This window comes from Notothenia rossii, assembly GCF_949606895.1.
Source record: "Notothenia rossii genome assembly, chromosome: 8".
NCBI classification, from domain to species: domain Eukaryota; kingdom Metazoa; phylum Chordata; class Actinopteri; order Perciformes; family Nototheniidae; genus Notothenia; species Notothenia rossii.
Window position 1 is genome coordinate 67,650,079 of NC_136906.1, and position 23,323 is coordinate 67,673,401.

Sequence of the window (23,323 nt, forward strand, 5' to 3'; positions counted from 1 at the left end):
GGCTGGATCAAGTTAGCTACCTAGCTAGTAGCTAGCACGTTAGTTAGCATTACAGCCTTGTCATTTGTATTAGCCTTAACATGAAGTAACATTAAGTAACCCAACATGTTAAACAGTAAGAGTAGTAGTCATATTTCGTGAACCCTTTGAAGAGTACTGTCACACCGGGGTGATCATTCTATAATACACAATTTAAGCCGGGGGAGAAATGCTAACGCTACATTAGCATCTGCGATCTTTTCTACTTCACGCTATCTGCACAAATGGTTGACATTAAACATTAAAAAGACCAGGCAGTTCAGAGAGAATCAAAGGAAGGCAGACAGGCAGCTTTGCATGACATTCTTCTGGACGTGTTTCATTGTGGTGATAGTGAGGGTAGTCAATCCTTTTGTTGACAAGACGGCCATCTTGGTGACGTGTGTTGTTCTGCTGGACCAGACATGTAGTTCATTGAGCGTTTCACACAAACAAATGTGTTACTTCACAGTTTTACGACACATTTTAATTGTTTTGACTTGCAAAATTATCTTTTAAATTGACAAACATCATATGTGTAATTCGTAGCACAATTCATACGGGATCGAAAGATAATCTTTCTCTCTCCATTGACTTCAATAAATAATTTTTCCGAAATAAGTTCCCATGGAGCTCCCTCGGAAGGGGAGGGACTTCGCCACTCTATATGATCTTTGTTTACATTAGCAAGCATCGCTAACAGTCAGAGCTAAACTGTAATGGAGAGAGTATGTGTAAAAAAGCAGGAAATAAAGAAAGTAACTCACTTTATGGTAAACCAGCAAGAGAAAAAGCATTTGAGCTCCATACTGTTTCAGAAATAACCCTTGATGTGGTTTGAAATATGATTTGGCATTTAATCACGGCAGCATTTAGCTGTATCTCTGGTAGAATTCTGAGCAGGCACAAGCTCCCCCTCCTTTTTTTTTTTTTTTTCAAGCTAAGGACCCAGATAAGCCCTTAATATATGGATTTGAGGAATGCATGATCTGTTTGGTATTTTGAGCAAAACACATCATAGACATGTTTGTTATATATCTGAGACCTATAATATATGCCTAGAAATAGTATAATAGGAGACCTTTAAACAAGCAATAGCTTCCTTTTTTATTTAACCTTTTTTTAACAAGGAGAAGTGTCATTAAAATTTAAAATCTTCTTTACGATAAAGTCCTGGCCAAGACAGGCAGCAGCAAAGTAGCAGGCAATACATTAAAAACAGGAACAGAGAAAATGTGATAGTGACAATCAGAAACGTCATCAGACAAATCAACCACACAGATACTGTCTGTCTTCTTCAATTTAAATAAATAAAGACCTTTCTTCTGTTTACAGTTCCTCACAGCAAAACCCACATTGTTCCTCTTCCACATGTTTACAGCTGTGCGGAGAAGAGCAGTTGACAAGTTATCAGTTGACATCAGACAACTCAATAGACAGGTACAGTATATTCAAGTAGGTTTGCAGTGCATAAAACACATAACACATTTGAGAACCCATTAACACCTCATGGGCAGATCTGATCGGATATTACAAAAGTGTAAATCAGGGCTATTCAATTAGTTTGGAATGGGGGTCGGTTGATGAAAATGATCCAAAGCAAGGGGCCGGGAAAAAGTGCATATATTTTGTTTAATTAAATCAAACATAGCCCCAAGGCCTTTATAAATGGCAAGTTCAGAACTCAGTACATGTGAAGCTAATATAACCATCAACATAATTAGATTTAAATTAAATGATCGAATAATTCACACAAAATAGCAATTTAGGGCCATACACAAACAACAGTGCATATTATGGTATAATAACAATAAAGACAAGTGAGCCATACCACATCAATTGCTTAATTAAAAGCAAAAACAATTATCAAAAGACTTGTATTAATTACTAAACCACAACACACAGCCTTTTAAAACTCAAACCTTTTTTGATTAACATAGTGATAACTGACATACAGTATGCAACCAACTTGGCAGATATATGCCATCTAATGAGAGAAATGGCATTTTTTCGATTTAGCAAGAGCAGGGAAGTCGGGAGTATACGTTGTCATGGCAATACGCATACAGTGATGCAGATGCTGGTCAGTGAGGGATGCTCGATTATTAGTTTTTATGGCATTCATGTGTGAGAATGCCGATTCGCACGTGTAAGTCGAGCCAAACATTGTGAGGACAAAAAGTGCAAGACCCCTTGAATGAGGGAATTTCTCGTGGCTGACTTCATGAGTCCAGAACTTTTCAGAACCTGCCAGCTGAAATGACTGTCGCAGGTCATCTGATGACTGAATGTCAATGAGTTCGAGTTGTAAAGACGCCTCATTTAATGTCACAATCAGCTCCTTTGCTTTCAGTGCAAACTCCCCCTCGACATTCACAGAGAAAGGGTCCTTCACAAATCTCATCACTTCAGTCGGGAGACTGAAATGTTCAAACCTCGCGTCAAAGTTGGTTTTCAATAAGTCCATAAATCCAGTCATCACCTTGGTGATTTGTAAACCTGCAGTGCGCAATGTTGGAAAATGGAGCATTTTCCCTGGACATAAATCCTCAAAAAAAAGTGTGAGCTTTTTTTGAAACGCATGGAGTCTCTCCACAAGTTGTGTAACCATTTTATCTCTGCCCTGCAGCTCCAAATTGAGTTGGTTCAGATGTTGGAAAATGTCGCTCAAAAAGCAAACAGCAGCGTAAAACTCATCATTCTCTATCAGACACAGAAAGGCGTTGGCTTTTTTATGTTTTGAATTGCGGAGAAACGCCATGATCTCCTCCTTAAGTTCACAAAATCGTTTCAAGACGTTTCCTTTGCTTAGCCATCTAATGTCACTGTGCATGAGCAAATCATTATATCGAGCTGACATGTCTGACAACATCTGGCGGAAAAGGCGGTGCTGTAAACTTGAGTTACAACGAATAAAGTTAATAATTGCCATGACAGAGTCCATTGTGTTTTTTAACTCACCACTCAGTTTTGCGCACAGGAGGCTTTGGTGGATGAGGCAATGAAGCGATCTCAGCTGTGGAGCCACATCTGCCAGCGTAGCGGACAGTCCCTGTGTTCGGCCCGACATCGCAGGGGCCCCATCCGTTACAAGCATGTTAATACGATCCAATCCCAACTTGTGCTCCTTGAAAAACGAAACCACTTTGTGGAACATCACCTCACCGGTCGTGTGTCCATCCAAAGGAATTAATCCAAGTAGATCCTCCCGAAAGAACTCACCATCAAAAAATCTAACATAGAGGCACAGCTGTGCAACATCGCTGCTGTCAGTGGATTCATCAATAGCTAGCGACATAACCTCCGCCTTTCTCAGTTTGTCCAAGAGAATCTCAAAAACGTCCGATGCAAGGATCTCCACTCTCCTTGATGTTGACGTGTCAGAAATCGGAATGTTCTTAATTGAGTCAATAACGCTTTTTCTGATTTTCTCATCTGCAACCACTTCCTCAATTGATGCAAGCATACACTCTTTGACTGTCTCTGCGTCCGTAAAAGGCCTTTTCTTTTTGCCTAATATCCAGGCCACTCGTAGGGACGCTGCGGTAGCTCTCTCTTGGTCAGTGCAAGCCCGAAACAGGGAGCTACGTCTTTGGTCATAGCACGAAGTTAGCCCCAAAATCTTCTGGTGGCGAGCATCAGAGCCCGCTGGAAAATTGGCGTCAAAGTTGGCGTGAGCTGTCTTAAAATGCCTTCTCAAGTTGTACTCTTTACACACCGATAAACACTCATTGCTGATTAAACACACGGGCCTCCCACTGACATTTACACACAAGTACTTCTCTTTCCACTCGCTGTTGAATTGCCGGTTTTCGGTGTCAACCTTTCGTTTTCTTAACGTAGAAAGAGACATTTTGATATCCAACTATGCTGACCAGGTTTGATTAATCGTACCATTGGCGCGAAACCGTCGAAGGTGCGCGAGCTTGTAGTGAAGGGCAGCGCGAGCCGCGAGGACGCGCGCAGAGTGACAGGAGTTGACAGGAGTTGACAGGAGTTGACAGGAGTAAATGACAGGAGTTGCTAGTAGGTGGGTTCGAAACCCGAGCCCGCCAAAGTTTTCAGGCAATGTCTTCCCCTCTATCTCTCAATGTAACACCCTCTCAGGAATAAAGGCACTCTGGCCCAAAAAAAAAAAGTTAAATTAAAAAAAAAAATTAATTAAACTTTTATTTTTTATTTTTTAACATTATACTCAAAGGGCCAGTAAATATCACCCGGGGGCCGGATTTGGCCCGCGGGCCAACAATTGAATAGCCCTGGTGTAAATGCATCCAAGACGCATTAACACACATTGAAAACCAATTGCACAAACCGTTTCCGTAGGTGAGACGCCTTCAGATGCTATGTTTTTAAAATGTTTAAGCATCCACCTTTTCTCAATTTGTAAGTAATGTAAACATCCCGAGTGCATCTTCTGTACACCAAGTGAACTGTGGAACCTTGCAACACTGCAGAAATGTTGCCTTTTGGTTTTTTTCATTCACAGTGATCTTATTTTACCGTAGTACCGTGCAGGGATTTATGGTTATACAATAAAAATATATTTTATGTCAAGTCTCATAATGGAAGAGATTGTATTCTAACAGAAAGTGTCACGTCAAGACGAAACCAGATAGACGGATACATGGCTAGATACATAGATAGTTTTTATTAGGCAGATATGCACCGGCTGTAAAGACATCTTCAACAAACTCCTTCAACCCTTTATGTGGAAGAACATCATTAAAACAAATTCAGTTCTGATTTACACTCACTCCTTAGTGAGTGTAAATCAGAACTGACATTTTTTACATTAAATGTAGTCTTTATTTTATCAGGTAGTCTCATTGAGATTAAGATCTCTTCTCCAAAACTACTTACACGAATAATGAAAAATATCACATGATAAAGCGCCAAAATCTCCCACTGCTCGGCTTGTTTCAACTCACAGCAATATATTATCTTGAGAATAGAATACAACTATGGCAAATTATTTCAGGAAGTCTCTGGAACAGGAAAATGGAACAATATACATCCTATAGTGTGCTCTTTCTCTCACTCACTCACTCACTCACTCAGTCATTTAGGTGGAAGAACATAATTATCCCCGTCTTACAGGTATAATGCAGGAGAGCAAGCTCTGAATTCTAGTGATTCATTAAGCGGACACACAAGACTGGACCTAAATGACTCAACATCCCTTAATAATATCAGGGTGTGTGTGAGAGGAAAACTAACGAAATAACACAGTTATTCAGTCTTACTGTATGTAATTGAGCTTTGGCAATATTGTAGCCTTAACAGTCATGTCAATACAACTCGTTATTTGCTTTAGGGAGTGAGTGAGTGAGAGAGAGAGAGAGTGAGTGACATAGTGAGTGAGAGAGTGAGTGAGTGAGTGAGTGAGTGAGTGAGAGAGAGAGAGAGAGAGAGAAAGAGCACACTATAGGATGTATATTGTTCCATTTTCCTGTTCCAGAAACTTCCTGAAATAATTTGCCATAGCTCAGAATCAGAATACCTTTATTAGTCCCACAGAGGGGACATTTGCAGCGTTACAGCAGGAAAAAGCCTCAGACAGCTTAGTGTTAGCTTAGTGTTGTGCTAAGTTATAATATAATAAACAATATGCTAAAAAAGTACTAAGTTATAATATAATAAACAATATGCTAAAAAATAAATAAAAATGTTACATAATTTTCAAAAATACAGATCAAAAACAAATTAAATCTACAAATTAAATCCTGTAGCAGTTCTTAGGATTTAGCAGCCCGGTATATATTACAGTTATTAAAGATGGCATATGTATATAAAGTATATATTGCACATAAAGCACATATTGCACATAGTTTGACGGTATTTAACAGCAAGTTACAGAATTTACAAAATACAAGATACATACCATGTAACAGTAACAAGGGTTTAGCAGCCAGGTATAAATTACACAGTTATTAACGGCATATATTGATTGTTGTATCAATTCAACATATATATATATATATATATATATATATATATATATATATATATTGATTCGTTGTATTCTATTCTCAAGATAATATATTGCTGTGAGTTGAAACAAGCAGAGCAGTAGGAGATTTTAGTGCTTTATCATCTGATGTTTTTCATTATTCGTGTAAGTAGTTTTGGAGAAGAGATCTTAATCTCAATGAAACTACCTGATAATTAAAGACACATTTAATTAAAAAAATGTCAGTTCTGATTTACACTCACTAAGGAGTGAGTGTAAATCAGAACTGAATTTGTTTTAAATGATGTTCTTCCACATAAAGGGTTGAAGGAGTTTGTTGAAGATGTCTTTACATCTGGTGCATATCTGCCTAATAAAATCTATCTATGTATCTAGCCATTTATCCGTCTATCTGGTTTCGTCTTGACGAGACACTTTCTGTTAGAATACAATCTCTTCCTTTATGAGACTTTACATAAAATATATTTTTATTGTATAACCATAAATCCCTGCATCTCTATATTGAAGCACTCATATATCCTGAAAGTGTAATCTGTGTTTCTTCCTGTGACCTGGCTGACTGTGGATAGAGCCCTTTTGAACCAACCAATGTGTTAGAACAAAGCAGTTGGGAAGGGCTTCCTTATTTTTGGTCAAATTAAACTAACAGCTTAAAAAAACACTGTCACGGCCAATTGTGGAAGATTCAACATAATATTTCATGTTCCGACTGATTCTTATGTCTGTTACTTTTGGCAACAGTGGAGATAAAATTGGGGTAATTATTATCTGAGCAAACATTAGAAAACAAGGTATTACTTCAAATCTGTGCACTGTAAAGTTGAGAAACAAAGTCAAGTGTGTGCCTGGCTTGTAGCAGAATTATAAATTGGGCCTTTGAAAAACCTATTTCTCAATCTATTTTGTAAATCACTTAAATCCTTTGTGAATTGATGATGATAATAAAAGAGGACCAGCGCCTTTATCCCTGTCATTCAAAAGAATGAAATATGTACGTTGGCAGCTGTATGTTTGCATTTTCTGAATCTAAGGAGACACATGATCAATTCTCTTATATGTAGACCTACTGTTTTGTGGGTTATCAAACGTGGGCTCATTTATCAGGGTCACCCGATGGTTGTGGGAATCTTTTTGTTTCAATAAAATAACACATTTTAGGCAGGCAAATTATTTTGAAGTTACGCCACTTGTCCCGTGATATCATTTGCCTTAGGACAGATATTATTGAGTGTGTTTGTGCGAATGAAATTGTGCGTGCACATGAGTCTCTGACGGGGATCAGGGGGAAAGAAACATTTACGGAACGCACCAAAAGTCCTCTGCGCCTGGAGCTCATTGGACAACGCTAGCTGTTCAAAGTATACAAAACTAAAACTCTGTCATAAAAAACAAAGCATTACTTATTTACATTTAATAATGAGTGTTGGGGAAACTTCTGAAGCATATGGAAACAGGACTCAGAGAGACACGAGGAGAGCTGGAGCTTTGATGGCAAACACTGACGGTTTATTTGGAGTTACGGCCGGAGAATTGACAAGACAGGCGGTTTGTCACGAGTTCAAACTGCGGTTGCCAAACCAATTCTGAAGAACTCTTCTGCAGCTAGAGGTTTTAAGTAGTTCTGAGTTTAATAATCAACATTCTTCATCAACAAGACAAATATGGACCTTGAATCTAACTAGAGCTCTCGTCCATAGGAAAGAATGTGCGCCAGGGAACCTTCGTCCCTGAACAGTAAACTACCTCATGGCGGCTTGTGCTCTTTCATAGACTGGCAACAACAATGCGCCCAAACTGCTCCTCTTTAAGAGAGATAGCAGCGATACCCAAGGCCGTAGACCTATGCCATGAGAAAAGAGACAGTAAAGAGAGAAAACTATGAACTGTGTCGAAGGTTGAATACCTAAGCAAATTATTCCCTAACAATAGGAGCATTTACATTAATCATTCGAAATTGCAAGAGGATTAAACTGACTGCAGAAAAGAATCAACTTGTAAATAGCAGTCACACAAGAACTTAATCTATTTGTTCTTACAAAATATGTCTTTCAAGAATCTTAATGACGTGCAGACCACTTGAAGAAATAAGGAAAACAATCAACAACGACTTAAATGAAAAAAAAAGATTTTAAATACAAACAAATCAGGTAGATTGAGTGCAGGTGGAGCTATGGGTGTAGTGGCTTAGGTGAGAGGAATGAGGTGATGAGGCAAGCAGGAAGCTGATTGGCTGGCGACCTTCTGGGCAGGGAAGGACAAACGAGGCTGATTAAGAACAGGTGTGTAGATGGGCAAAGGAGGGAAGACAGCAAGGACCACAAGAGGATAAAAAACACAAACAGGAAACCACAAAACAGTCTACAACTTAATCCAGTTTTAGGTAGTCTGAGGGCATCTGGACACGCACAGCCAGACTGTCACTGGAGGTTTTACCCTACCTAAAGGATATTGACTGAAAGAATAAGGAGGAGAATCATTAAGGATCCCAAAATACTCTGATAAGGCCCCTTCTCCCTGTTGAATGTAATTCAACTGTACTTTTCTCTGGTGGATTGATGGAACTGACCGAATCCCATTTTACTGGATATCTCTTATGATTACATGACATTTTACAAATACAATTGCTTGATGATGAAATCGTTTTTTAAGAGGGAAACAGCTCTCCAAGCAAGTAAGTCACTATGGTGACAAAAGTTCTCACTGTATATTAAACCACTTATTCACACTATCCTGTCTGCTCTGAAAATGTTTTATGGAGCATTCGAGCGAACAGACCAATGCAACTATAAGCTACATTAGTTTTCTCCATTCCCCATATCTAAATGTTTTCTTGATTGCTTATTATTGGTCAATGGTGTGCATTTTTTAAAAAGTCCCCAAAGCTTTTCTACGTGTTAAAAGGTTGTGCCGATTTACGCAGTGTTTCCAATGAAACAAAAAGATTTAGCACTGACATTTTACTGTTTTATCGTATTTGTTTAAACCGTAAAACTAAGCAGCACTGATCAAATACGAATGAAGAATCTCTTTGCATCTGCATTTTTTTCTTCTTCCCATACGTTTTTGGATAAATATCTCAGTTTGACTTGCTCTAAAAAAGTTTGTGATCCGGCTGCCATGTTGAAAAAGGCTTAGCCAAAACCGAGCACCACCCACCAACCAAAGCATACGTCCTTATTTTACATCTGACAAGTAAACTAAAATAAGTCTCTTAAAAAACTCAAGTGAGAAATGTGCAATGCAGTTACAGAATCTTCAAGTTCATAATTATGAATCAACATTACGTTGGAGACTCCTCCGCTCCGATACCTGTGGGGATTTTTTTCACAGATTATCTGTTTCTTGCACAAATGTCAAAATATAGGGAGAGCTTGAACAAATATCATCAAAAGTTGTTTTTATATAAGTTCCCAACTGAACTGTCCATCTTGAATGGCACACTATATCAATCAATTGTGTTGTTGTAAGACGGAAGTCTAGTGGCCCTAATAACATTTATTAATTCAAACAGTCAATGCAGGCCCTGGGGACCCTCAGTTGTAAAGTAATAACTACACCCAAATGTGTAAGCTGTACTCCTATTCAAAATGCTGTATGAGTAAATGCCTGGGATCCCATGTTTCTCAGTTGGCTCTAAAACAAAGAAAGAAGGAAATAGTCCATGCATGAGCCAGTACTGTTGGCTGCCTTCCTTATCATCCTTTTTTTCTGCTATGAATAATAACTCATGTATGTTTGCTATTATCTGATTATTACCCCACTGAGGGCCTCTCCTTGGGCCAAGCATCAGGTGCTGGACCTCTCCTTATGCCTGCAGTGCAGACATGATTGATTGGGATCCTGCTGTTGGCCTACACTAAGACCATATGTTTGCAGCACGCTAATAATATAAAAATGAATACACAGCTGTATACAATGCAAAAAGCTGTAAGACAGTAAAGGAGTGATGAGTGAAAGCTGTGGGGGATAGTTTATTGGTTCAGAGGAGTATGGTAAAACAAATGAGACAACACTGTGGAATTTGTTTGTTTAGACAGGATGCACCAGTGTCTGTCAATGTCCAGGACTGCATATTTACCATGTTTACTTACTTTAGAGAATTGAAGACAACAGATGAAGATGACAGAAAAACAAGATAACTGTGCCGAGGCATTACCCAGTACTTAAGAAGTGAAATGAATCCCATGCCACTGAGAGCATCCTGACAGTAGCCCCTGATCTCAGCGCTGTACTCATACAGTATCCTTCTCTTCTTTGGAATCCACACATGATTAGTCATGCCTCATCATCTGATCCAATGTCTCCTCTGAGGATCAGCAACACTAGCCGGCGTTTTATAATCTGCTACAGCATGCCTGCAAAGCTATATAGCATTTCTGTATCCAGGGCCCTTTTCTGAACTCACATCATATGTTTGAAGGCGATGGCGCTCTTCCCAGATGTTGTTCCCCCTGGGAGCAATTGATACTAACACACTTTTGTTGCCAGGGCACGTCCACTCAATACAACACTGACATGGGATCTAAAAGCTTGAGAGAGAGAGAGAGAGAGAAAGAGAGAGAGAGAAAGAGAAAGAGAGAGAGAGAGAGAGAGAGAGAGAGAGAGAGAGAGAGAGAGAGAGAGAGAGAGAGAGTTGCGTCAGCTCAGTGTTTGTAAATGTTTGAGAGTGTGAGAGCTTTGTAAATGGAATTTCCTCTTGGAGAATAAATGGTATAGCTTTGTATTGGATTACTTTGGAGAGTGTGCTTTCTTGCAGCAGCATGCATCCATATGTCGAGCATGGGAAAAGGATATTGTGAGAGATAGGAAGTACAGGAACAGAAACACAACCAAATACTCTCTGAGGAATACATTTAGAATTAGGTCAGAAATATTAATTAATTCTAAGAAGCAGTATATTCTGTAGAAAAGGCCTCACTATCACTGTACGGAAATTGCACTCAAACATGGATCAGTTACTGTAGCTGCAGCCACTGTCTGGGAGCCAGTTCCTTGGAAGAACTGTAGTACTTATACCATAATCTATGAGTGCAACATTCCCAGATGACCGTTGTTCTTCACGTGTACACAACAGTTTTATTCAATTCCAATCAAGAAAGCTAATTAAAAAATGTGCTCTGATAATGAGAGGCCGGTTATTGTCCTAATCTGAACCATGGACAAATTACTGAAGTAATGCAAAAACAGTTCAGACATTATTTAGCAGATCAGGTTGATGTAATAATCCCCTGACAGACTATAGAGTTGGGCCTCCATGTGACCCTGTTGGAGGATTAAAGAAAAGTAGCAAGTTATTTGTAGGCAGCCACTTCTAGAAAGGATTTTTTTCCTTTTTTTAAGCATCCATGTTCAGCCTGCTTACATTGGACACATTTATTATATAAACTAGTGTGCGCTAGTTGCCTGTGTCCATATTGTCTAATCTGTTTAGTCAAAGGTGCAAGGTTCCTTCCTGCCAGTGAACTCGTTCTCGTGGCCAAACACCTGAAGTGTGCATCAGTCTTTTTTTATGCGTAAAGTTTGATTGGGTTCTTGTTGCAGGTTACATCGAGACAAGCACAATGCAAGGCACAAACACATAACTGCAGCATAGGGAAATACTGTATTATTAACTAAGGTTGATCAGCAAACTGATTGAATGGCTGATTTCATCCGTTTTTGGACACTTCTTCTGGGTCTTCAAGATTAGCAAGATGTCACATTTAGCTCTGTTAAGTGCCCCGATAAACATTCCTGTTGTCATCTTGCAATATACTAATTGATATGAATAGTTATCACCGCAATAAACCATATTTAATTTAGTCTTAATTTACATTATTTAATTTCATATCCTGTTATTGTACATATCCCATATCCCATTTTTTATTTTTGTATTTTATTATATATGTTGCATTGTTGGAGGAGCCCAGGTCAGAAGAATTGCATTGCCATTCCTACACTGTAGCTTTGTGCATATGACAATAAGACCTTACAGTTACAGTAAACCCTCATTCCTGAGAGGTAACTGATCCTTTGCATTTGAAAGTGTATTGCTCTGTGGTGTACCAGTCACACTGTAAGTACACTGTAAGTATATTATCTAGTTATGGTATGTGACAAGGGAAAGACACAATTCCCATCATCCTCTTTTTTTCCTGGGTACCATTCTCCCTAGTCACATGATCGTGATGTGCTGTGTTCCCATTAGATCCCGCTCGTCCTGATGACAGAGCAGGAGAACCCGACCTCACGCATGAAACAGGATATTTTCTGCGGCGAACTGCTTACTCCCAAACATAATATGTGCACAGAAATCCAGAAGAACACACACAGAGAAACATAGTCATGCATATAATCGAGAGGGACACATATCTGCAATACATTGTTATCTAACATTCATCGGTTTTTTTCCACCGACACTTGATACCTTTGCACTGGCACATGTCTGTTGCTGAGTTGTGCAAAACTAAGCTTCCTCCCTTGTTAGTTTACTGGGAAAAAGAAATAGAGAAAAAGCCAAGTGAAGTGAACAAAAATCTTAGAGACCATAAAACAACAAATGGGAGATGGAAAAATGTTGAGAAAGATAGCAGAAAATAAGAAGCATTGATAGAAAACAAGATAAGGAAACCAGGAATGTGGACCGATAGTTTAAGGGCATTATAGTGTCAAATTTGCCAACGTTTTCAGAAGCCAGAAAAGTTTGTGTCGAACAGTGAACAGCACTAAAAGATTTGGAAGAGGCAGAATTAACTAAATTGTCACATCGTTTATTTGCTTTGCATACAAAACTTTTTTTCTTTTGAAAACCAGCTACATTCTTTATGTTTGACTATGGTTGTGGCCAAAAATGGTTGAGTTTCTATTATCAAAGGCCAGATTTAGCACTGCTACATTTTAATAGTAAGAAATATGGACCCCTTTATGTACAGCGGTACATAAACAAATATTAAAGAAATTGGTTGACTGCTATCTTTAGCCTTTATTGTAAGCTACACCCATGGGAATAATGGGCAATTAGCAGCCCGTGTGATCATTTCAGAGAAAGCACAAGCTGCAAACATGCCAAGTGTCTGTGGTTTCATGAAAGAAATTCTAGGCTTATCATTACTCATCATTTCCAGCTGTGTGAACCGTGAAGCCACAAAATGTCTTTCAAGAAATGTAACACACAGTACAGTTTCCAACAATAACCATTTAAATCGATGTTACATGGCATGATAAAAGCAGTTTTCAAATAAATTAGGAGGTGGAGAGCTTCAAAGAAGTATAAATTATGTTCTTCAAACTTAACCATTTTTAGATACAATAATAAAAAACTGACAGCCTAATAACATTAATGGAAATCACAGACACCTGCCAAGCAAATTATTTACTGATCGTTCATTGCATGTTTGTGTATCGTGTGTCTCTTCTCTTTTCATGATCCAACACAACGTTTATGTACGTTTTATTAGACCATTACGTTTAACCATTTTTTGTGCAAGAATTAACTTGTGATTAAACTTCTAATTGAAGGAAACAGCATCCATTATCCTGCATGCTTTCCTGCTTCCTAGCTATTGCCTTCCCATCTTCCCAGAGCTTGAGGCACTGTAGCATAACCTTTGAAACGTGCTGGAAGAGGGAAGGCGAGTATTTCAGTGAAAGCAGTGGATCATTGTTTCCGAAATACACTTCTCAAACCATCTTACTTTGCGTCATTCAAACACACACATTACACACTCAAAGTTGAGACTGAGTCGGAGGTTCTATCACTTTCTTTCAAGAAGATTTATGAGGTACAAGTCACCTCGTACATTTCTGGGGTGCCACCCTGCCCTGTCTACTTTCAGTATCCGTATCAAAAGACTTTGCTGTGGTGTAGGTGTTCCACTTAAAGACAGTTTTGAGATACACCTAAGACCACAACAATAATTCAAGGGAGTTCACCAAAGACATGCAGTGTCATGTAGGAATTTACGGGGCGAACAGGAATTGATTTACTTCAGTTGCAGAGGAAGTGTTGTGAAATTCTGTTTTGAAACAAATTCATCTTTATTCAGCATGGAACAGATTGTTCCTACCTTGTAAAATAGTGACATGTTACCCCAAATTACAGTGGTTGATTTTGTTGGGCTCCTTCAGCTTGTTGAAGTTGAACACAAAAAATAAAGAAATGTGTGTTTGGTAGATGATTTCTATGTTGTAACGAGGGGTTACATATGGTAATCCTTGTTATATAAGCACAGGCGGAGCCCTCCACTGGACTCTATGGTTACTACCTCCTCTCAGGAGCCAAGTCTGGAGAGGTTGGCCCAGAGTGGGTAACGCCCCGATTGCACCTGCCTCTTGAGACATCGCCCCCCAGAACTGGGGAACACCCCAGGACTGGCCCACCTTCCTCTGTGTCATCTCTGAGTACCACGGTGCCCCGACGCCATCCGAAGCCACTAGGATGACTGACAGACGTTCTCGCCTCACTCTCCCCAGGAGAGGGAGAATGAGACGCAGCGGTGGAAAGGCGTAGAGCAGCTTTGTTGGCCACCTCTGAAGCCCATAACCACAGTTTCTCCGCTGTGGAAGCACTGGGGGGAGCGGTAAGGCCTGCCGCTCCGCCGCCAAGGTCATCACCGCCGGAAAGTCCAGACGCGCAGACCTGTGTGCTGGACCCTCCTGGCCGCCGGAGCTAAAGGTGTCAGACAACGAGGCGTCCTTGTCGTCCTTGTCGTCCGCGAACGCGGTCACCCGACCCCACGGGAGGGTGAACTCGAATGGCACCTCATCGAGTTCATCCATCTCGACCACCTCGAGGTCCTGATCCTCCACCTGCGGGCCGAACTTCACCCGGAAATGCTCGCCACGATGCCGGCGGCTCAGCTGCGGGATCATGCGGCAGGCATTACAGGCTGGCGACTGGCCTAGGCCCTCCTCGGCATGTTTCGGCCCCAGGCACTGGAAGCACAGACGTTGCGGGTCAGCCCCCGCGATCAGGCCAGGGCATGTCGGGCAGGTTCGGTGCTCGAGGAGTGGTTCCATGCTGTTTCGTTAATGTCTTTCTCTTTCACGTCTTTCTCATTGTTCACTTCCGCTCGCTAGAAGATATAGAAAGGGATGACGGTCAGGAGGCGAGGCCTCCTTTTATACGGTGAGATGCGCGCGCATTCAGGTAGGCCCGCTACGTCTATAGAAGTAGGTAGTACCCATAGAGTCCAGTAGAGGGCGGAGCCTGTGAGAGATATAACTATGCTTTTTGACAATACATCTTATACCATTGGAAAGCCTGTTTTCTTACCTTTCTAATGGGGCCACATTTGTTTGGAACATGCATTTGTGGGAAGAGCAGAAGAGTATATGGGGTGCGCCCATGAAACATTTGACAAATCTCCTCTGCCAATGCCTAACAGCTTTTTACTGTTGACTGTTGTTTCGTGGATAGGATAATTAAAGTCTGATGGAACAAGAAATATTGGCAACAATTTATTTATTAACAATTGATTCATTTAACAAGCAGCCTCAGTAGCCTGTGGAAGAACCACACACAGCTACAAACGCCTCTCCTCCTCACCAGCCTGCTCATACTCTGCTGTGGGACGGCCTCCCGTTCTTCAACCAGGCAGCCCAAGTCAGCCAACGTGGTTGTGTTGGTCACTCTGGCACGGGCAGCAGGGTCATGTTGATCCCAAAATGGGGTTCAACGTGGTTGAGGTCAGGACTGCAGACCATCCCATCCTCTCCAGGATTCTCCACACTGTGACCCTACGATCCATGTGCCGTAGGCAGATTCTGGACTCATCGTTGAACATAATGTTCCTCCACGTGTTGAGGCTCCTGGCAGCCGTACAAGACCAGAGAGTGGCTGCTGTTTGGCAGAGGACATTTGTCACATTTTTCATGACCGCACCCCACATACTCAGCTCTGCATGTTCCTCACAAATGTGGCGTTGAAAGGTAAGAAAACAGGCTTTCCAATGGTATAAGATGTATTGCCAAGAAGCATTGTTACAACAAATAAATAATCTACCAAACACACATTTCCTTACTTTTTGTGTTAAGTTTATATTGCACAGCTGTATCAGGATCAAACTTGTCGTCGCGCTGAGCAATAATATCTGCAAGACCGTCAATAAAACTAAACTCAACAAAAACTGCATCACTTCAAGCAAACAAAGAATTAAAACCTATAGGCGCGTACACATCAAGTACTTTTCCCACAAAGGTTCCTGAGAACTCTTTAGTTCTCATGAACTAAGTACAGATCGCATTCACACCGGAAATTAGTTCCTGGGGGTGGATTAGGCAAATGAAGCCGCTGACGTCACTTCTTCTTCTTCTGCTTTGGGTTTACTGGCAGGCCGCAAACAACTTCACGGCGTATATAGCCGCCCAAAATCCCCGGCCGGAAGTCCCCGCCGCAGTTAGGGACTGGCTTCAGTAGAAGCTGCTGGGACTCCCAGCAACTTTTACTGAAGCCTTCCGAGTAAACGGCCAGAACGCCGACACCTCCTCATCTCCACCGCTCCCATGTTTTATTTTGTGTTGTCATAAGCTAGTCTCTCTGCGTTTCTGCGCTGGGCTAATGCTAATGCTAATAATGCAATGCGAGGATAATAAAATGCCGGCTTCACAAAAGTTTTTGGGAGTTTGACGGGGCATGGTTTGCATTCCGCCCAGCCAATCAGACACAGGAACCTTTCTCTCCCACGAAAGTCCCTGTTCTCTAGCAGGGACTGAAAAGACGGTAAAAAAAGTTTTCTAGAACTAATTTAATTCCTGGGACTTTTTGGTGTGAACGCAACTAAATCGTAGTTCTCAGGAACCTTTGTGGGAAAAGTACTTGGTGTGAACGCGCCTTATGTTCCTATTATCCAAAGAATCATGCAATAAAAGTATAATCAGCTGTTACATTAGAGAAATCCGCCTACACATCTTGAATGAGATCTTCAATAAATGACCTTTTAGAGGCCAAGCATAATATCCGTAAAGCAATGGTTTTCTTAAGAAATGGGATTTTCTTTCTGAGATTTCATTATTACAGAAAATAAACTCTGTGGCAAATAAAAGTTTACGATACATGCATGTTTTTTGAGGAAGATAATCATCACAAACGAAAACCAGTTTTATGAGTTTTGAAGCATAAATGTCCGTTATAAAAAGCTACCGTTAGGCTATGAACAAACTACATCATGCATGAATTCAACTTAACCACCAAATCAATTCAAAGATTTCAGATAATCATGAGGAAACCCAGTCCCCAACCACATAGATGTGTGTGTGGTGTGTGTGTGCGTGTGTGCGTGCGTGTGTGCGTGCGTGCGTGCGTGCGTCACTCTCCTAGGTTTCTTAATGCTAGCCCTCAGAAAAAATCTGAAAAGTTAAGAAGTCTTAAAATAGCCAAAATAAGAACATATCTTGATTCTTTATTTACCATGGAGCCATTCTAAAAAATATATATACATGTATGTTTGCAAATGTACATTTTGGGGCTGGAGTATTCATTTTAAGCTAATGATAACAACAGACTCTTTCAGGCATTTTACCAAAAAACATTCAAAAAATATTTATTTATTTCCAGGTTTCAGGACTAATTCCTGCAGCTCTTTACATACGACTTATTTCCAACAGAAAATGTGTTACCTGAACCTGCCCAGAAGCAGGACTTGTATATGTTATTACCAGAAGAAAAGGTTGTTTGAGGCCTTTATCTTAAATCTTCTGGCCCAGGCACTAACCTGACTGACATCCGATGCTAATGTATCTCCTGTCCTGATGAGATGTGCTGATGGACGGCGATAAAAGGAGTACCGTTATCACTCTACGGCCCAAAGGCGATGATGTGCTTTGACACAAATTGATAAATGTCTGACCTGATCTGACACTGATCAAGCATTCTCTGCAACTTAAGCCTTCTTTCAGGACCCTGCAAGCTGTTATTTTAGATGTTTATAATAGTCAAAATCACCAACACCCACATTTGTCTCGTTAGTTACAGATTTGAACTCAAGTATGATAGGATGGGATGGGAGCTTTAATGTTTTATTTGTTTTGGCTAGTAGCCTACTGTCCCTAAAGTATTTATCAAATGTTCCAAAGGAAATAAGATCTTCTTAGTTTCGGCATGGGTGTCAGAGAAGTAGAAAGACAGATCTAATAGCCACTAAAATATTTGTATTGAGTGTGCCCAGAACAGAGATGGCAAAAGTACACATATCCTTTACTCAAGTAGAAATACAGATAGGCCTACTCGTGTTTAAAAATACTCTGGTAAAAGTATAAGTACTGACTAAACGTAAAAGTAAAGAAGTATGTGCTTCGAAATGTACTTAAGTAAAAAGTACCCATAACTACCAACTGTTTTATAGAGTAACTGACCTCACTTTATATTAATATAACAATAATGTCATTGTTAGCTAATGAATGTTTCGATGCTGAACAACGGCAAAATGACAACGTTTTCATTGGTCCCTCCTCTTTAGAGAAGACCAGGAAATGATGGACACAGGGATCGTGTTAAAATCAACAGGCACGCAATGTCTCTAAATAACAATGATCACGCCACCAAACACAGATTAAAACGAAGTAACGAGCCTGTTTTGAAAATGTAAGAAGTAGAAAGTAAAAAGTAGTCAGAAAAATAAGCAGTGGAGTAATGTATTGATACCAGAAAAATGTACTTAAAGTGGACCTATTACACCAATACAAAACATGTCTGTGAAAAACACATTTTTTGCTTAAAATACCAAAAAGATCCCCCCTTGTAGCCATGGCTCTTACTGCTCATACCCCTCTTTTGCAGCTCTGTTAGAGAAACGTAGATTTTGGGGCCTTAGCTTGAAAAAAAAAAAGGAGGAGGCGGAGCTAATGCCTGATCAGAATTCTACCGGAGATAAAGTTAAATTCTGCTATGATAAAACGCCATCCTGTTCTAAACCACATCAAAAATTATTTCTGAAACAGTATGGGGCTCAAATGCTTTTTCTCTTGTGGGTTTATCACAAGGTGAGTTCCTTTTTTGATTTCCTGCTTTTTAAACACATGTGCTCTACAGTACAGTACTTTTTTTCTGATAGCAACTTTCTGTGGGTCCGCTGCCGATTTGATGTCAGATCGGCAGCAAAATCTGTATCCGCTCGTTGTACACCCGTTTTTAAGGGTTTTATTTTCTGACGCTGCGTGAGTTCCCCGACGCACCGGGGACACATATTTATGTATAAAATACATCACAAAGTGCATTTTGCATGATAGGCCCCTTTAAGTACAGTAACGAAGTATTTGTACTCCACTACTTCACACCACTGGTCCAGATTCACCCATTCACCTTTCCAAATATATGTTATAAGAAGCAAAATACTGAGATCTTGACACTTTTTTGACATCATTGACAAACGCCTAGACAGGGGGCCATTCAGAGGGCCATCCAACTGTTTTTAGATGTTTTGCCAATAATACATAGTGATCTATTTTGTATAAGTATTCTGAATTTAGAGTCTAGGGTTCCTCTGCTCTTCTCATTATCTGTCCTGTCATTGTGCGAGCTGACGTCAGAGAACAACACTGCAATGTGCCCTGTAATCCCCACCAGTGCAAGCCCCATGAAATGCCTCATTATATATTGATGAACAGGAGAAAAAGAAAAAAAAGGGAAGACCACAAACATTTCACCTCAGGAAGTCGGGTAAATGGCAACTGCTATGAGAAAATAAATTATGCAATGCAACAACAAAGAAGTAAAAAATGCATTGCTTGGAACAGAAATATCTCACTAGGCTGTCTTTAGAGCTTTTTTTGTGCTGAGTGCTTTCTATATCATAAAGAAAATGGACGAAACTAAAATACAATACACACACAAACACAATCAATTGTATTATATGTTTGTATAAAAGTACATCAAAACTACGTATTAAGTTGGTTTTGGCAGATATGGGTGAGATGTTAGCAGTGGTGTCATTTATTTAAAAGATATAGTCTTTAAAATTATAATATTTTGTATAGTAGAATATTACAAAAACAACGATACTAAGATAAAACCATTCATTTAAAAATGAATGGTTAGGCACAGGTCTGCAATGTCCCCATGTTTTCAGTCCTTGCTATGCTAGCTGGCTTAGGGCAACAATTGAATTTAGCGAAGTTTGTTTTTTATTTGATTTGATTATTCAACGTTTCATTTGTAACAGGGCAATAATATGATTTTTTGTCTTTTAAAAGTTGCAGTCTTGCTTTAAAGGTCAAAGACTGGTGACGAACGGATGCCCTTGTGTGTCCCCAACTTTTGGTCAACAATAGCAGATTTCTGTGTCAATATTAACTTTTTCTTTTGGAGCCAGTTCAATCTGCCGCAGATATTTGTACAAATATTGCAATATTTATTCCCTTCTCCCCTGTATTCCCCTTTCATGTTTGTCAATCCTTCAAGTCTAGCTGAGCTGAGTCAAGTTGAGCTTATAGATAGAGGCCCTCTTATTATTGATCTGAATACAAAATCAAGAGAAATTATGAAAAAAAAACATTTTAAGAGAAGATCTGTGTTTCATAGTAGGGTTTTATAGAGCCCTCTGATTTATCAATAATACTAATCGAGTTTAATCTGGATACTTTTAGCTGAATTGATTCTTGCCATCTGTTTGAAACGTTTTACCTGCAGTACATCTGTTGGATAAATGACACGCTTTATATATTGTAAAACAGAAGATGTACACTCAGATATTAACAAACAATGTTGATCCCATTGTGGCTTGATTCCAACATTTAAAGTAGCGCAGTTCATTATTAATAATTCACACTGGTTAAAGTACAAGTCAACAAAATGCACCTATAGTGTAACGCATACTCTCAAGGCTGTGGTATGGAGAATCACTAAATGAAATTAAATGAGCTACAAACTCCTAGATCTGGTGTATTCTTGCATTTCTAATGGAGGTCAGAGTGGTAGCAAGTACCCGGACTGCTTAAACACATGTTTTCATGTTTAACATATGAGGGGAATGCGCGTTTGTGTTTTTGTTTCTCTGCAGTCACGACTTCTTCTCGCTTAACTCGGTCTGACTCTTCATATGAAAGGTTGCACAGTATCAAGATAACTTTGGCTTATCGCATTTGCCATGACATCATTCCTACTGCGTACATTTGTCCAAATTTGGAAAGAAATATAAGGTTTCCGTTTTCCCACAAATGCTATTATCTTTGAAATTCTATTATACAGTAGTATCCGGAGGGGGTGAAGCACACAACAAATACTTGTCTTTTCAATGACAAAGAACATCAGGTGCAACATATGAGCCTCAAATGCTATTTATCAGAGTAAAATGTGTGTGTGTGTGTGTGTGTGTGTGTGTGTGTGTGTGTGTGTGTGTGTGTGTGTGTGTGTGTGTGTGTGTGTGTGTGTGTGTGTGTGTGTGTGTGTGTGTGTGTGTGTGTGTGTGTGTGTGTGTGTGTGTGTGTGTGTGTGTGTGTGTGTGTGTGGGTGGGTGTGTGTGGGTGTGTGAGAGTGTGAGAGTGTGTGTTTGTGTGTGTGGGGGGTGTGTGTGTGTGTGTCATATCCTGAGCATTTCATATTGCAACAAATCAGTCTTTCAGTAAATAGTTTTATTTTATTTTATATATTTATTGAATTTTCACAGGGTAACACAATCAAGAGGGGGCATGATACCATTATGTACCCCCTTTTTTCCACTTATTCCAAACACAGAACACATTCTCCACACATGCAATACATTTATAGAAAGTATAAATAAATAAATGACGTCAAGGAGAAAAGAAAAAAAAAAAAAAAAAGTAATGAAATCCCCAAAATAAATACATTTATATAAAGAAAATTACAAAGACAGCACAACAGTAGAAGGAATAAACAAATGTGTACACTGAGGGTGATAAGACTCAACAATTACATAAAGGCTTCTTAGACATTGTAAACTATAGAGAAATAAGCCTTGAAATCTCCGTCCATGCTAGTCCGTAGAGACCACTTCGGAGGGCTTGGTGCCCCCTCATCTCCAATATAGTCCAGAAAAGGGTTCCATTTGTGAAAAAAAGTTAAATGTCTGTCCTTGAGCCAGAAGCTTATAGCCTCTAAAGCAGGGGTGTCCAACTAAAATACACAGTGGGCCAAAATAAAAAAATCGGTACTAATCGAGGGTTCAATGTTTATTGCAAAACTTATTGAAATGAACTTATTGCACATATTAAACCTGGAACTAACAAAGCTTAAATTATTGCCTATAAAAACAATATGTTTTTTAATTAAATAATCAGTTGCATTCATTTCTTCTGGCTCTATCTGCAGCTTTTCCTGAGTCATTTCTTATGATTACATTTGTCCCCAGGCCAGGAACAGCTTTAAAAAAACTATTTCCCTCAAAGAAAAAAACAAACATGCCCTGTTGTCGCAAAAAAAAAAGTGCAAGAGGAAACATCCATTAAACTCAGTGTGCTGCTCTGTGATGCTAGTTCAAGCCAGATACTTGGCATCTCATCCTGGGTGCAAGTTCATCAATGTTTGGGGTCAGGCTCTGAGCTGAGGAAACCCTCAGGATTGAGTGAAGGTGTGCGTGCAATATACCGGCGGGCCAGATCTAATAGAAATTAAAAATTATCTAGCGGGCCGAAATTAAATCCACCAAGGGCCTGATTTGGCCCCCGGGCCTTGAGTTTGACACATGTGTTCTAAAGGAATAAGTTCCATAACACTTCGAATCCAATAAATCAGTCTTTAATAGGATTGATGTTATTTGGTGGTATTTTCTATCTTGCCTCAGAGGTCCCAACATCCCCGTGTCATCCGTCCCTTCATCTCCGTCTCCTGCCGGTGAACACCCTTTGTGTTTTTTCAGGAGGTGTTGTAGGTTATGTGTGTTTGTGTGACCAACAACACGTTGTCTGGTTGTGGGAAATTACCCCGGAGACAGAAATGTCTTTGCAGGGGAGACGTCAGGAAGAGAAAGCCTCCTCATCTCAGACGGAAACCTCAGCAAACATGGCCGCTGACGCATGGAAGGAAGGAAAGACAGGGCTTCACGATTATTTTCAGACCAAAGTAAAAAAAAATCTCTTGTCAGACCTCTTGATGCTCCATCATTTGGATTTCAAGCAGAGGAGATTGGAACATGAATGAATTGATGGCAAAGGGAGAGAAGAGACACAGTGTCACCTCTCAGAGACCTGAATTGAATCTCAACAGTGATCCCCTCTGTGCCCAGACATTACCTAGACATGTGGGGGTGTGGTAGAATATGTGAATAGAGTTTGTCCCCTATTCAGTGATGGACTGGCTAACTGGCCAAAGTTTAAGCTCGGCGTATTCTTAATATGTCTGGCTCATAAGGCAATGCAAGTTTATTTATATAGCACCTTTCAACACAAGGCAATTCAAAGTGC

The 23,323-nt window shown here is 39.9% G+C and overlaps 1 protein-coding gene across 3 annotated transcripts in view; it reads right to left on the reverse strand.

The window, feature by feature from the left end:
- alkal2a (ALK and LTK ligand 2a) overlaps positions 1-3,895 on the reverse strand; it is a 14,239-nt gene extending 10,344 nt beyond the window's left edge. For all 3 annotated transcript variants that reach the window (XM_079643217.1, XM_079643216.1, XM_079643215.1), the window contains exon 1: positions 2,980-3,895. Coding sequence is in view for 2 of the 3 variants with exons in the window: in XM_079643216.1 (XP_079499342.1) it covers positions 2,980-3,871 (892 nt within the window). In the remaining variant the exon portion in view is untranslated. The remainder of the gene's footprint in view (positions 1-2,979) is intronic.
- Positions 3,896-23,323: the final 19,428 nt, after the last annotated feature.